This window comes from Harpia harpyja, chromosome 4, assembly GCF_026419915.1.
Source record: "Harpia harpyja isolate bHarHar1 chromosome 4, bHarHar1 primary haplotype, whole genome shotgun sequence".
NCBI classification, from domain to species: Eukaryota; Metazoa; Chordata; class Aves; order Accipitriformes; family Accipitridae; genus Harpia; species Harpia harpyja.
In genome coordinates, this window is record NC_068943.1 from 82,760,612 (window position 1) to 82,776,247 (window position 15,636).

At 59.8% G+C, this 15,636-nt stretch overlaps 1 protein-coding gene across 2 annotated transcripts in view; it reads left to right on the forward strand.

Annotated features, from left to right (window-relative positions):
• Nucleotides 1-477: 477 nt before the first annotated feature.
• Nucleotides 478-15,636, forward strand: part of KCNH6 (potassium voltage-gated channel subfamily H member 6) — a 33,943-nt gene continuing 18,784 nt past the window's right edge. The window contains exons 1-3 of one of the 2 annotated variants that reach the window (XM_052785107.1): nt 478-779; nt 3,944-4,174; nt 12,605-12,760. In XM_052785107.1, coding sequence (XP_052641067.1) covers nt 704-779; nt 3,944-4,174; nt 12,605-12,760 — 463 coding nt within the window. In that variant the 5' untranslated portion in view covers nt 478-703. The remainder of the gene's footprint in view (nt 780-3,943; nt 4,175-12,604; nt 12,761-15,636) is intronic. The other variant, XM_052785108.1, reaches the window with a different exon arrangement.

Here is a 15,636-nt window from a genome sequence, read left to right on the forward strand (position 1 = left end):
CCCCCAAGAACCCCCAGCCCCAGCTCCCCAAGGACCCCACCTCCACCCCCCCAAGAACCCCCAGCCCCCCAAGGACCCCACCTCCAGCACCGCCAGCACCCACCTGCTCCCCCCCCCCCCCCCCCCGCGCTCCGCCCCGGAGCACCCCCAGTCTGCGGGGCCGGTGCCAGGCGGTGCCGTGCTGGTACCGGTACCGCGGGATGCCGGGGGGTACCGGGGAGACCCGGGGGGCTCCGGGGGGGGTCCCACCTCCCCGGCCGACAGCTGTTGCTGCTTCCAGCTCCCCCGGAGCCTCCGGCGGGCCGGGGCAGCGGTGACTAAGCACTTTGGGGATTTCTACTCTTATTATTTTCTTCTATTATTTTCTCTCCCTTTCAAGCGGGTCCACCCCCCCCACCACCTTCCTCCACCACCCCCCCCCCCCCTTCCCCATCCCTCCCCTCCTCCTCATCCTCATCCTCCCCGGCCGCCCCCGCCCGGAGCCGGGCGCGGCAGGGCGGGCGGAGGGGTTCCCCCTTCCGGCCACCGGGAGCATGGGAGCCCCGGACCGGCTCGGCTCCAGAGCTCGACCAGCCCTGGGGTGAGACGGAACGGGGCTGCGCCGTGCCGGGCTAGGACCCAACAGCTCCGGGATTGAATCGTTTTCCCCACCGCCCCCGCCAGAAGTTCCACCGCTCCCGGGAGCGCTCAGGACGGTGGAACCATGCCGGTACGCCGGGGCCATGTGGCCCCCCAAAACACCTACCTGGATACCATCATCCGCAAATTTGAAGGGCAAAGTGAGTACCGCACCCCCGGCCCTGCTCCCACCCCCCCAAATACCCGCCCTGCGGCTGCGGGCGGCCCCCCAACTTCGGGGCATAGCGGGGAGCAGAGTTTGGGGGGGGGGGGACAAGGGGGAGGGCAGAGTGGGGCCACCCACAGGGTGTCCCCGGGGAAATGAAGGCCCCCCCTGTGACCTCCCGGGGGTGGGGGGGAGGGAGAGGGGTGGGCGACAGCCAGGCAGTGTCCCCGCGGGTATTTATAGACAGGGTGACACAAAGGGGGACGAGCGGTCCCGGGCCGGTGGTCCCCCGGGGGCTGGAGACACTGCAGCCCCCCCACAGTCCCCGGGCTGGGAGGGGGTCCCCGGGGTGGCGGGGAGGGGGTCTGGGTTGGCAGATTTGGGGGAGAGGGCTGGACGCCAGCACAGACGGGCTCGCTGCCTGTTTGCCTTCAACTCTGCGCTGCTCCGAGGCAGCCGTCCCTGGTGAAATGTTGCCATTTGCTGTTGCTCGGAGTAATCCCTTTATATGAATTTTTGGGGTTGGTTTTCGCGTCAAATATAGCGAAGGGTTCGTGCGCATCGGGAAGCGCTGGGGTTTGCGTGCGGTTGGGTGGGGGCCGTGGGGGGGCGTCTGCTGTCTGGGCACCCCGAGGGGCTGGGTCCCCCCCAGGGAGCCATAGATGAGGGGAGGGGGGGACTGGGGTCCCCCCAAAAGCTGTGCTTCGGGGTCTGTCATGGGATACTGGGGCTGTGCACCCCCCACCGCCCCAGCTCGCTGTGGTTTTTCTCCAGTGTCTGAGTTTGCCAGGTGGGCAAACGTCCCTGGCGCTGCCACCCCTGCTAGATCTGTGCTGCCTGCCCTGGCAGTGAGTGACGTGACCCTGGGGATGGGAAGTGAGAAAAACTGTCCCTGGTTCCTATCAGTTCCCACTGGGAAGCGGTGGCTGGGGAGCAGCGGGGGCACACGGCGACGTGTGCCAGCAGGGAAGCAGCCAGGCCCCCTCGTCCCTGCCTGCTCCCTGCCTGCGCTCTGCCAGCCATGTCAGGCACCAGCTGGGCTCTGCCGAAACATCACCCCGCACTCCCCCGTGGCAGCTTCGTGATGTGACGGGTGTTGGGAGACACCAAACCGGCCCCCTCCCCGGTCACATCGCTGCCACGGGCAGCGTGTCTTCCTCTGCTCGTGGGTGCCTTCACCCCACCCCTGCAGCTCCCATGGGTGCAGCTGCACCCGGTGAGTTCCCCGCTGGAGCCGGAGAGGCCCAGCGCTTCCTTCCTAGGGCTGGTGCTGAGCCTTGGTACCGTGAGGGCAAGGGCAAATCTGCAGGTGAGGGCAGGGCAGAAAGCAAATCTGGGGTGAAAATACCCCCAGGGAGAGCTGGCTCTGCAGCTCCTTCCCATCCCGGCCTTGGTCACATCCCCTGTGCTCAGCACAGCTTGTTTCGGCGCCCTGCCAGCCCCGTAAATCCTGTCCTGCACCAGCCCAGCCTGGATCCAGCCTGGATCCGGCCCACGGGGCTGGCGCTGGATGGGGAAACGTTCATCGCAGGTGGAGAGCGCGCTCCAGGAGCGGGGCTTTGGGGGAAGGTCCCCTCCTTGTGCCACCTTCCAGCTGGCAGAGCGATTTAGATAGAGAAGGATCGGGAAGAGGGAACTGGGAAACATTTGGCTGTGGTGGTTTGTGCTGTTTGCAGCACCGGCACCAGCCCTGCGTGGGAGAGGGAAAGGTGTCGGGGTGGGAGTCCCCCACAAAGGGCCACCAAAGGCTGTCACAGGGTGGGATGAAGCAGGAGAGCTCGGTGCAGCATCCCTGGGGGCACTGGTTTTACTGGGAGGCATCCTCCAGAGCTGGGACTCTGCAGGTGACATTAAGGAGAGCCCCAATGTGCCGGGGAGGGGTCCCCCCCACCCCGTTGAATCCCAGCGCTGGGTGCCGCAGCCGAGCAGACGTTTCTTCCCGCTTTTGGGTGAAATTCCCCACGAGGCTGGAGCGCAGCGGGGCTCTGGAGCGCGCAGGCTGCAGATGCCATTCCTGGGTAATCCAGGAGATTAATTGGGGTCTGGGCTGGGAGACAGCCTCCAAACGGACCCTCCGCTCTGACCTGCCTCTGGCTCCAGTCCGGAGCCGGTGCCAAATGCTGAGGGAGATGCTGCTGGGCGGGGCACGGCATCCATCACATCAGCATCCACAGCCCTCTGTCACATCCCAGCAAACCTGTCCCAGCGAGGGTCCTCCCCAGCCCAGCACCCCCCGATCCCCTTGAAAAAAAAAAAAAAAAAACCAAAATCAAACCAAATCAAAGCTCTAGGCTGGGTCTCCCCCGGGATAAGGACGGAAGCGGTTCCATCTGGGCTGGACGACGTGGGCTGGGCAGTGTTGCCACACACCCCGGCACGACAGCGAGTCCAGCCCCAGCCCAGCCTGGGTGGCTGCAGCACCAGGAGGGGATGGGGCAGCACCACTCCCTGCCTCAGTTTCCCCTTTCCTCCACCTGAGCCCTTTTCTTCTTGAGCACAGGGGCCACGAAGCTCAGCGGAGTCTGGATTTCAGCTTTAGCCTGAAGGCACCATTATCCTATAAAACATTAGGAGATTCATTAGTGTGATGGGTTTCACCCGGCTTCCCATGAAGCCAAGCCTCACGCTCACTCCTCCTCTCGCCTCTTGCCTGACTTCAGTCAAATCTGAGCAAGGGTGGGAAGTCTCCGAGATAACTCAGGTCCCTGATAAGCTCCTGGGAAGGGATAGACGCTGCAGCTCTTCCCTCTGCCTGCAGTGCCGGTCAGGGACAGACTTCCCATGTATGAGAAAGCAGCGAGTCCCCACGTGCGAGCGGTGAGATGTCAAGGCTGCGTGGGTTGGCCCACCCCGGCAAAAACTGCCTTTACTGGGGAACCTTGCTTTGGATCCCCCTGTCCTCACGGTCACAGATTCACATGGAATTGGGGGAATTTTCTTTCTCTGAAGAGCAGGACAGCACCCAGGGTGGTGTGGGCTGGTGCCACCCATACTCCCCCCAGACCTGTCACCGGTGTCCCCGGGGAGCCCATCCCTGCACAAACCCCACGGCAGGTGACATCAAAAAGCCCAAGCACCCACCACCCACCCAGGCTGTCCCCCGTCCCTGTGGGTCCCCCCCCACCCCCCTAAGCCTCGTGCTCTCCTGCCTCCCCGCAGACCGCAAGTTCCTCATTGCCAACGCCCAGATGGAGAACTGTGCCATCATCTACTGCAACGATGGCTTCTGCGAGATGTTCGGCTACTCCCGCGTGGAGGTGATGCAGCGACCCTGCACCTGCGACTTCCTCACCGGTCCCGACACCACCAAGAGCTCCATCGCGCAGCTCACCCAGGCGCTGCTCGGCTCCGAGGAGTGCAAGCTCGAGATCCTCTACTACCGCAAAGACAGTAAGAGTCGCTTTTCGGGGTGATCCGGTGGTGGGAAGTGTCACCTGCCCGGGATTTGGGCTGTCGGAAGCCCGTGGTGGGAGGTGAAGGGAGTGTGATGCTACCAGGACATCGGGTTTGCACCCAGATCCGGGGCTTTGCGGAGGGTGAGTCCATCGTGGCTCCTGGCGGGATGGAGCTGTCTCTGCTGTCATGGGGCACTGGGGGCACTGGGACCTTGAACAGTGGAAGTTGCTGCCGGATTATTTGGGAATCGGGTCATTTGTGAGACCTCGGTGATGCCTCAGAGCTCCCAGGGCAAGCGATGGCATCGCTCATGGGATCCCTGCGTCATGAATAAGGATCCCATGGGAAGCCCAAGGAGGAGCCGGGTTGGGACATGGGTCTCCTGGTCTGTGCTCTGAGAGGAGACGAGACAGACCCCCCCGTCTCCGCCAAAAGCGGGTGCAGGCGACGGCCTCAGAGCTGCCTTTCGAGCGAGCAGGATGCGGCTGTGCGTGCACAGATGGAATTACGTTAAGATGAAAATGAAGCTTTGATGGAAAATACTAGTGATTAGTTCTAATACTGCAGGAAGTTAAATAAATATTTAGTGCTTGATGCTGCAAACCAGCAATGGCCCGGGCTCCCAGGGGTGGGAGGAATGCAGATTGGGTGCTCGCTAGAGGTTAAAAATATTAAGTATTTCCTTTTTTCAACCTGTGGAGCTTTCCCATCACTTTAGATTGCATTGATGGGGGCTTGGCCTGAGCAAGAGGCTGCACCCTGCTGACGGCAGCTCCCGGGGCGGCAGGGTGGAGGAGAAACAACTGGAAGTGAAGGGAAGGAGAAGGCAGGAGCCCTGGCTCCCAGCCCGGCACCCTATCTCCGGGGCTGGGACCTGGGTGTCCTGGCCTCCCTCCCAGACCCTATCTCCTGGGCTGGCATCCAGGTGCCAACGTATCGGCCCCGGGAATTATCCACTGGCAGCACCCCTGCGTGTTAACCCATACGGTTAACCCGGCAGGGCCAGACCCTGCGCGGTGGCAGGATCAGGCCGCCCACCATCCACGTTTCCCGTATGATTTTCCTCCCATCCTTGCCAAGGGACCCAGCTGAGTCTCTTCCCCGCTGGGCCAGTCCTGGGTGAAGCAGGGCTGGGGAGCGGTGCCAGGGTTGGGCTGTGAGTGTCCCCTCGGCCGCTGTGGTTTGCAGGGGCCTGGCTGGAGCCCAGCGCAGCCTGGGAGGCACGAGGAGAAGCGGGCACATGCTGTCCCCATGGTCCCAATCCCAACGCCAACGCGCGGCCGTGGCAAGGACAGCGTGTGCAGCCCTGTTCGGCTCCCTCGGGATAGTTTCCCCATCCATCCCCAGGGACTGCTCAGCTGGGAGTCCAATCCAACATCATCCTCCCTGCTTTGAAGCGTTCCCGCTGGGCTAGCGGGATGCTCGGTGCTCTCCTCGGAGCCCTGCTCTTCCTCTAGGCCACGGGAAACTCTCAGCGCAGCTCTGAGCTGCTTTCTTCTCTTTTTTATTAAAAAAAAAAAAAAAGAAGGGAAAAAAAAAAAAAGCCCAGAAGCAAGCCCTTCATGTCTATTTTTAAAACCCAGCCCCATCAGCAATATGCTTTCCAATTGTTTCCCCCCAGCACTCAGCCTGTGACCGCTCAGCCCATTATAAATGGGTCTTATCGGCAAAGAAAAGGCCTTCACATTATAGGGAGCTGCTGCTTAATTAGCCGGCGGAGGCTCCGAACCCGCCTGTCCTCCTTTTCATACCGGCAGCACCAATCTCCAGCCTCGACCTGCTGTTTATTACTGCGGTACTCCTGGCTCTGCAGCTCGCGGGGTTGTTTCCTCGCTTTTCTGGTTACCAGAGACAAATCTGCCTGTCAGGGCCCCCCCGGCAGGGCCAGGGTGGGATGGATGGAGGTAGGTGGGAAGGGGAGCACCCATGGGTGTCCGCGCAGGTGGCTCTGCCCCTGCATAGGCAGGATGCTGTATGATGGGGTGATGCATGTCCCTGGGGACAGCCTTGCTGCTCAGTCCTCACCCAGACGCCCATGCTGTCATTAGCTAATTATAAAAGGAGCCACGGGTGCCGACAGCGAGCTCAGCTCTGGGTAGCCGAAATGGAGCCAAGAATCAAGTTCAGTTGGGGGAAGATGGGACTTGCCCAGCAAGGGCAGTTGGCCCTCCCCACCACGGCAGCCCCAAAAAGGCCTTGGAAAGCGGGGAGTGCCCGGCCACGGCGCGTGTGGGCTCTAATCCCCTGCTCAAAGCCGGGAGATCAGTGAAAAGTTAATTTCCTTACAAGATGCTGCACAGCTGGGGCTGTCCCAGCCAGGGGGGTCATTACGGGATCAGCTCCTGCCGGGACGAGGAGCAGCCACGGCCACCAGCCCTGGGGACACACTACCCACGGTGTCCAGGGCTGAGCCGACCCCCCCTCCAGCATCCCCTGGAGACAGCACCGAGGGGCTGGCGGGGCTGAGCAGCATCCAGGGTTGTTTTTTTTTCTCCCGGAGGGTGATGTGCTTTGCAGCGAAGCCACCGACGAGAGCCTCCGGAGTCCCCGGAGCGGGGCCGGTGGCCACAGGTGCTGGGCACCGCGGCGCTGGCATGGCCTGAGCGGCAGCAGCTGGCAGTGCCCACCGAGCGCTTCGCCGTTAATCTGCATGAATGGGATGCTTATGAATATGGAAAGAGAGATGCGGGGCCGAGACAGCCGGAGCAGCTGGTGAGGCAGCCGCTGCCTCCAGCCCCAGCCCCTCCATCCCCGTCCCCTCCCCAGGCTGGTCCCCTCCAGCAAAAGCAGTTTGTGCTGGTCCCCTGGGGCCGGGGATTAGAGACCAGATCAGCCTGGCAAACTCCTTACACCGGTGCTGTAAACTGGGATTTCCCCTGGGGGCTCCGGGAGGGGGGAGGTCACAGAGCGACTGGGGCACCCGGTGTCACCCAGGATGTCGTCGTGTGTCCCCCCCCGCAGCTCCCCATGGGGTGCCTGAGCAGGCAACTGCAGGGCTGGCAGCCGGGCATGGGTTGTGGGGTGTCACCGCACCCAAGGGGGACAGAGGGACTCATGTGGACGTGTCCCCTCTGTCCCCAGCCCAGGGCAAATCCATAGCACAGCAATCACCCCTCCAGCAGCTGCTGCCAGGAAGCCCTGGCTGAGGCAGGCAGGGATGGATCCAGCCAAGGTTTCTCCGTACAGCTTTATAAACAGCAACGTGTGACGTGCCCGACGGGCTCGCTGGAAGCAGGAGGGCAAATCCCACCGGCAGCTGCTGGATCCTGGCACCGTCAGGGCTGGGGGCCAGGGCTGGAAGCCCCAGGGAGCCTCTGCTGCTGCCCCGTGGGTGGACAAGGCAGGACGGAGGGGACCTCCCGGGTGGCGGAGGAGCAGGGAGGCACAGCCAGCTGACAAAACCCCAACTCCAACTTGAGCTGTTTGCTTGTACAAAAACATGGGTTTTAAGCCAAGCTGGGGCCGTTTGCTTTGCGTTCCTTTAAGAGTCGGGCTCGGCAGAGCCAGGCTGTGACCTCAGGAAAGGGACAGACACCATGGCCCAACTCCAGAACGGGACTTATAAACATCCTGCCTCACAACAACAAATGCTCCGGTCCCGGAGATCCCGCACTGTGGGGCCGATTCTGCCATCCCTGGCATGGCTGTGCCACAGCTCTGGCCACCCCCGTTGCCCCGGCTCTGCCCCAGGGACAGCATGATTGGGGCACAAAGCTGGAAAAGACGTATTTTCCATCCTCTGCTGCTCCTTGGATGCTTTGTGCTTGGACCAGATGTCCCATGAACAGGGGGACAGGCCTAGAGCATCCCCAGCACCCCCAGGGATGCTTCCCAGGAGGCTTTTTCCTGAAATCCCTGCCCTGGCAGAGCCCCCTATTCCCACCCCAAACCCTCCATCTCCATCCTCACCGGCTGTTGCATCCCTAGTGGGAGGTGGCCCCATGTGTCATGGGGACAGAGACCTTGGGATGGCCGGATAGCCCCGCGAAATGCTGTCAGCTCTGCAGCTTTGGCCACACAGCCCTGCGCTAAGCTGGACTAATTCCTGTGGCCGGCGGGGATTTAGCGAGGGAAGGACCATGGGCCTGGATGCAGCCACTTGCTTCGCTTGCAGCAGAGGTTAAGCTGCATTTTGCCAACCCCTGTATTGATCCGGGACCCTTTTTGGCTGCTGGGGATCAGAGCACCCCCAAAACATCCCGCTGGGCTTGGTGGCATCCTTCTCGCAGCCACGTTGTCTGTGGGTACCTTCGGTCTCCCGACTCTCCTGGTTTTCCCCCTCTGCTGCTGCTTCCGACCAGCGAGCTCCCCGCTAAGTGCAGAAATCCCTGCTATTCGTCACCACACAGGGGGTAACCTCCATCCCGCCGCTGTTACTTAATAAGGTCATTTTAGCAGTTCAGGGGTTGCTGCAAGGAGCATTTTTCCCGGTCTGGTGTCACAGCGGGTTTCAGTCTCCCAATGCCCCGTTTGGACGTGGAGAGAGGGGCCAGTGCAGACCTCGTGGTGCACATCCCCTCCCGGCGCAGGGCGATGCAGACCCAGGTGTGGGGGTTCCCCAGCACCCATCGCTCACCCCAGACCCCAAGGGAGACCCATCCCCACTGGCTCAGGCCCCACAGCCATAATTTTCCATCCCGCCTTGAGGATTTGCTTTAGGGCCTCCCAGCAACCTGCGCTTCCCTTTGAAGTTCCTACCGCACCGTGATGCTGATTTATCCCCAGACGGGACCAAGGCTTAGCCCTCCTGAGCATCTCCCCAGGTGTGCCAGCCAGCCCCGGAGCACAGCTCCGTCCCCATCCCTGTCCCCTCCGTGCCCTTCCCAGCCCCTCTCCTCCGCTCCGTTATATAATACCACTATAGATTTAGCCACTCTGCCATGAGACCCTGCAGATTAAATCTCCCGGCCGGGGGGAGGGAAGGACTCGGTAAGAGCTCCGAGGACAGATTAATAGCTTGCTTTTTTAATATTCATAACAATACTGGTTTGTGTCCGGCTCTCGGAAACTCCCGTGTCCTCTTGATTAGTTTAATACTGATGATACCGACAAATGCATTAACCACTGGTGGCCGCGGAGGATAAGAGGGCCGGGGAGGGAGGGCCCCCGACGATGACATTTTTAATGTTATTAAGTGCTCGCTTTTATCAAGGTCAGAAGCCAAGATAGGTTGGAAAGCACAAACCTCCAAGCGCTCGGCTTGGGGGAGGTGGGCTGGGTGCTGGGAAGATCAAACCCAGCCCAGGGTTTTAGGGAATGAGCTGGTTTTCCCAGCCCACGCAAACCCATCGTATCAGGTGTGGGACCCTCCAAAACAGCATCTACGTCGCATCCCTCCTGCTGAGCCCTTTCCGCAGCCCCTGGGCTGGGTTTCGCCCCGGACGGGCATGCAGTCAGCCCCACGGCAGCAGCCACGGAGCACAGGCAGGTTGCGAATGCCCCCGGGGCTCTTCCAAGAGATCATTTGGCGGCTGGATAAAATTAGATGGATGGAGACAGATTAGCTGAACAGCTGAAGGGAAGAGATGGGCAGATGGATGGGGACAGTCGATCGAGGAACGAGGACGGGAGTGCAGGGCTGGGGTCCCTCCTGGGGCCGGCTCAGCTCACCAGCACCGCAGCAGGTCTGGGGTGCCTGGTTTTTGGGGAGAAGGCTCGGTATTTGGCAGAGTCCAGGCTGGCTCGCCGCAGGGAAATCGAGTCAGGGCAGAGGGTGCCAGGGGTATCCCAGCTGCAGCCTCTTCCCAGAGCTGGCAGTAGCCCAAATCACAGCTGCCCAGAGACCCCAAATTCTGGGGGACTGCCCTGTCTTTGGGCCAGGCTTAAGGGAACCCGCTGCTCCCGCTCCTGGCCCCGATGCTCCATCATCCCCTTGACGCTATCCATGCTACGGGGTGCGGGTCTGAGCCGGGCACCGAGCTCCTGGCATGCAGGGCTGTGCCTAACAGGGGTGCTTTTGGGGTGATTCCCCTGGTTTTGGAGGGTCCCATACCCAATTAACTTTTGGTCAGCCCTGAATCGGTCAGGCATTTGGACTAGATGAGCATTGTAGGTCCCTTCCAACAGAAATAGTCTATTCTATTTAATTTAAGAAGGGATCAGCATGGGGGCTCGCAGCAGCATCGGCCAGGGCTGCTCAGGCTCAGCACCTCCCAGATTTGCAGGATCAAACCAGGCACCAGCTGCCTCCCAAACCCAGCCCCAACCACCTCCCAGCTGCTCCTTATATCCCTCCAACTGGATGTAACTGGGCCCAGTTTTCAGCTGTTCAGCATCGGCCATGGGATTAACCCTTTCCATGCCACACAGGGCCTGCCAGGATCCAGCTCCCATGAGAACAGCTCAGAGGCCATTCCCTCCCACCACCACAGAGGAGCTTAAGAAGGAAAAGTGAAGCAGTGAAAGGGATGCAGCAGGGCAGAGCATGTGAGCCAGGGTCAGGCCATCTGGATCAGGATTCCTGGTCCAGCAGGGAAGCATGGAACCAATGGCTGCCCATGCCAATGAACCCTGCTGGGCTGCGGGTCCCTGGGAAGTTGGAGATGCTTTGAAATCACCTGCGGGGAAAAAAACCCTCATTTTATAACACACCAAAGGAGAAAGCATGTGGTGCCACCGGGCATCACACGCACAGGTGAGCGGGCACGTGCGTGCATACCCCCTGCGCACCCCAATGGCAGCACCGGCAGAGCCGCAGCATCGCAGGGATGGCACCGCATCATCCCACCAGGCATGTGCTACCTTAGTATCACGCAGGACACCTCACTTACTCAGCATCACCTAAATAAAGAACACCGCTTGCCTTTTAGATCCCTAAAAATCCTGACAAAGGGAGGGAAGGACTCATTTCTTTCTGTCCCCACATGAGGGTAGCCCACAGCGTGCCCGTGCATCCCTTCGAAACAACTTTATCTGCTGAAAATACTCCCCCACCTCCTCACCAGCTCACACGTTTAAGTGGATTTCCTCTCCCTGTGGTGAACAACAACGAAATAAAGAAAGAAAGAAAGAATCCTGGCTGCCGGGCCCTTTAAACGGATTTCACCGTATCCATTTCTTTCCCATTCTTGTCTGTGTGTGTGTGTGTGTGTGTATGTGCACATCCCTGACGTCATGGCAGATTTTGAAGTTGCCCGATGCCGGCCATCTGCTCCTGATTACGGGAGGCCCTGAGCTCCTTAAAATTATACACAGAAAGGCTGACATCCCCCTCCCGGCCAGAGCTTGGCCATGGCAAGAGCAGGACAGCACTGGATCGGGCCGGCAGCACATCCCTGCCAGATCCGCTAATCCCTGGTAATCAGAGCACGGGTGAAAGGCAAGATCAGGGATCCGCGCCCGGCAAAATCTGCCATGGAAGGAGGTCATTTTGCTCTGTACCGGCCAGGCAGTGGTACCTGGTTGCTCCATCGTTTCTAGGAGGTTTGGGGTAGGAGCCCAGGGGGGGTTCAGGGGGTTTTGCCAGAGGGGCTGCGGCAGCGGCTGCAGCTTGGGGGTTCCCACTCCCACCAGTGCCAAAACAACAGGAGACAGCTCAAGGAAGGGACCCACAGTGATTGTACCTTTGGGTAGGGTTTTTGAAGGATTTGGCGGAATAAAGTTGGCAAGGGAGGTGGGAAGCCCCCTGTATCCTCCACTTGCTGCTTTGGGAAAGGCCTGCAGGTATTTTTGGGTGCCCCTAATTGTAAACTGGTGCCTGGCTACCAGCACAAGCAGAGCCATGGGGTCGAGCTGGCATCCAACAGGCAAATCCATACGGCCTCGTGCACTGTGGCCATGTTCGGGGTCCTCTCTACAGCCCCCCTCGCTCCCAGGACACTGAGCCAGCCCTCGTGCCCCCCCCGTACCTCAGTTTCCCCATGGAAGGAGTGAGACAAGGCTGTGCCTGACCACTCCATGCCAGTGCCTTTAGGGGATGTCCTTGGGGACCATCACACCGATCCCGCCACATCCTGCTGCCCAGGGTCGGGACATGGCACACGGTCGGGCTCAACCCCGTTGCCCGCATCCAGGACACGAGACGGCTGAAGTCAGTCCCCAAAAACTGCCTGGCAATTGCAGGGCAATTAGCTACAGCATGATTACAAGCAGCATGCTTAATGAGGTTAAACCACTACCTGGGACTTTCTGAGCTCTTAATTACCTACTCTTTAGTTGCTGCTCTCAAGTATGTTAATATAAATGACTGCCTGGGACAAAAAAAAAAGGCAAGATGCGATCTGTGTGAGCTGGGATGCTACAGAGAATCGGCCCTTTCCCAGGGCTCACATAGGCTTCCAAATCCTTCACTGCCCATCTGCAGGGATTACACCCATCAAAGTACTTAAAAAAATACTTTTCTGCCAAAAGTGTTTAGTGCTGGGGGGGGGGTGGGTGGGCAAAGCGCCCTGTGCAGCCCCCCCTGAGCCTGTCTCTGCTCGGCAGCCTCGTGTTTCCGCTGCCTGGTGGACGTGGTGCCGGTGAAGAACGAGGACGGCGTCGTCATCATGTTCATCCTCAACTTCGAGGACCTGGCACAGCTGATCACCAAGAGCGCCAGCCGGAGCCTGCACCAGCGCCTGTCGCAGAGCTGGCGTGGAGGTGGGTGTCACCAGGGATGGTGGGGACGGCGGGAGGGCAGCGCAGCATCCTTAGGGCTATCCCCATCCCATGGGTTTCTTGGAAGCTCGTGGGGGCTGAAGGATGCACCCATGGCAGGGCAGGATCCTGCATCATGGGGCTGAATCCTGCAGAGCGCCCGGGAGCAGAGGTTTGTGTTTCTGCACAGCCGCAGCTCTGCCGACCCAGGGACTGATCCGGCCGAACGCTAACTGGGTGAAAAAAGGGTCTTTGAGCCGGCTGTGCTTCCCGCGCAGCCCCTCGCCTGCACACCAGCCCGCGCACACCTCCCGAAGCCCCAGGGACCTGGGGACAGGGGTGGGGACCGACCTCCCCGCACGGGATGGTGCATTTTTAAGGAGTGGGTGTCTCGCTGTGAGCCCCTCTGCACAACCCCTGCTTTGCTGCGTCCTTTCCATATTTAACACCGGGAGGTTTTTTCCAGCAGCGCCTTGGGCCCCTCCTGCATGCTTGCAGCATCATGCTGGCTGGGACAGGAGGTGCTGGTACGGGACAGGACCTGTGCGCGGGGTCACCGGGAGGGCCAGGGGACATTTGGTGTCACCGATGGCATGGCTGTGCTATGGGGACATCACCGCAGGAGAATGGCACAAGGATGGTTGTGCTGGGATGGCTCTGAGCCTGCCTTGGCTTTGGGCTGTTCCCCCCGTTGCAGGCTCAGCCTGGGGTTTTGTGGGGCTTTTGGAGGCAGTGGAAAATCCAGACTCCCTTTTTTGGGAAGGCTGGATCGAGGGGGATCTCTGGTGAGGCTCTCAAGGGGATGCGGATACCCAGGGATGCAGATGTTGGACCTGACCATGGGAAGGAGAACTGTAGCTTCTAAATAGCCTCCTGCTACACAGCCCGTGGTGCCAGTCACCTATATTTTAATCAGGGAAATAATCCTACATCTATCTTCATGCAAACGCTCCCTGGGCACGCGGGTCACTATAGGGAGGCTTTGGGCAGGCCTCAAAGTAAAGCTGTGGGAGCAGCCCGGGTCCGTGCCCCGACAGCACGTGGGGTGACACAGAGGGACGGGACTCGAGCCAGGGCCAGGGTCACATCAGGGGCTGACGGAGACCCTTCACGCTGCCCCTTGTATCAGTATGGTAATGTGAGCTTTAACACATTCACACTCAGTGCATCTATACATCCCAGAGCTATTAAGGTGTTTGCGTGCGTGGCAGCAGGTACCAGCAGAGGAGCTCTGTGTGGTGATGGGTTTTATATATCCTCAGGCCAGACATACGCACACGGGACTTCTGGACATATGCGTGTGAATGTATATATAACCTGTGCATGTGTTCCTGTGTCTATGAAGTGATGGGATTTATATTTTTGGTGTATTGCTTTAATACCAGTTAGCCTCTATGCACAGACTGCTGAGGAAATCCTAAATTCCAGCACCGGTGTTGCTTTGCAGCCCCCTCAGCTCTCAGTACATGTCGACATACGATGCATCCGTACCCCATTCCACCCCGAGACATACCTTTGGCTGCAGAAGGCACCCAAATAAAGAGGGTACCTATTGCTTTCCTGCGCGTTGGAGATGATAGATTCTGCTGCACATCCCGAGGAGCATTGCTCAGGTTTCCCACTCCAGCGCTGGGGAGTGCGGAAAGGCCAGAGCTGCTGGCGCCAGCCCAGATCGGTCTCTCGTGCACGGGTTTTCTGACTCAGTCTTTAATTACACGTCCGCAGGCGGCTGCGTTGCCGGTCCCTGGCTCACTGGTGTGCAGGGAAAGTTGGCTGCTTTGCTTCTTCCAGCTGGAAAGCTGCTCTGGGCAGTGGGGATGGGGTGAGCAGAGGGAGCCTGCGTGGTCCCCCCATCAGCGGGGGCATTTTTGGGGAACTGGGCAGGTCGGGAGCCTGCCCGAGTGGCTCAGCGGTGTGTCGGGGCTTGGTGAGGGAAGCAAATCCTGCCAAAACCAAACAGCTCCTCAATGTGCTGCTTTTTCCCAGAGGACAATGCCTTTGCAGAGCTCATGTCGCGTCCCACACACCTCGGGATTTAGGCCACTTTTGGTCCAGTTAGTGAGTACAACTGGTGCTGCTGGGCGTCAAATGAATCCCAGGGCTGACCTGGGCCCCGAGGCAGCAGGGTGCGAGCCTGGCTGCTCACACTAACCCTGTAGTAGCAGGCAGCCACAGTCTCCTCCATGGATCAGCACTAGAAGAGGACAAGCAACTTCGTACTGGGTGTCACAACCAGGGGCATTGGATCCCGCTGTGGGCACTGCCGGTTCCCCTCCACGTCTGGCCCCTTCCCCTCCTGAACCTCTTTTGCAGCTCCTTGCAGCCCCAGCTGCCCTCGTCCCAGTCCCAGTCTCCGGCAAGACGGTCTCCTGGTCCCCCGTGATGGCAGCAAGGGACCCCCTCTCTTCGGTCCAGCATCCCTCACCTAAAATCCAGAACAACTCCAGGAACAAAATTGCTGGAACTACTTTTTTAATGCCTTGCTAACTTACCATCTCTTTCATGTGTTTTTTTTCCCCCCAAGTCGCACCAAGGAGATTTAGAGGCTAGATTTCCTCCAGGTCCAAATCCCTTAAGTGGCTTTAACCTCTTTAATTGGCTTAGGGATGCTCTGCACCTTTCCCGTCTTGCATCCACAGTTGTAGGGGACTTTCATCCAGCCCAGCAGTGCTTTCTGCCAGGTCAGGCTCTGCCTTGAGCACATGGCGATGCGATGGCATGGGAATAGCGAGTATGTTGGAGGAGGAAGGGCCACGCAGCACATACGTCCCCAAAAGCCACCCAAAATTCTCCATAGCCTCTTCCCCTGCCACCGCGCCGCCCCATCTCGCTCCAGCCATCACATGCAGCTAGGTTACATCTGTCTCTCTTGTGTTTTG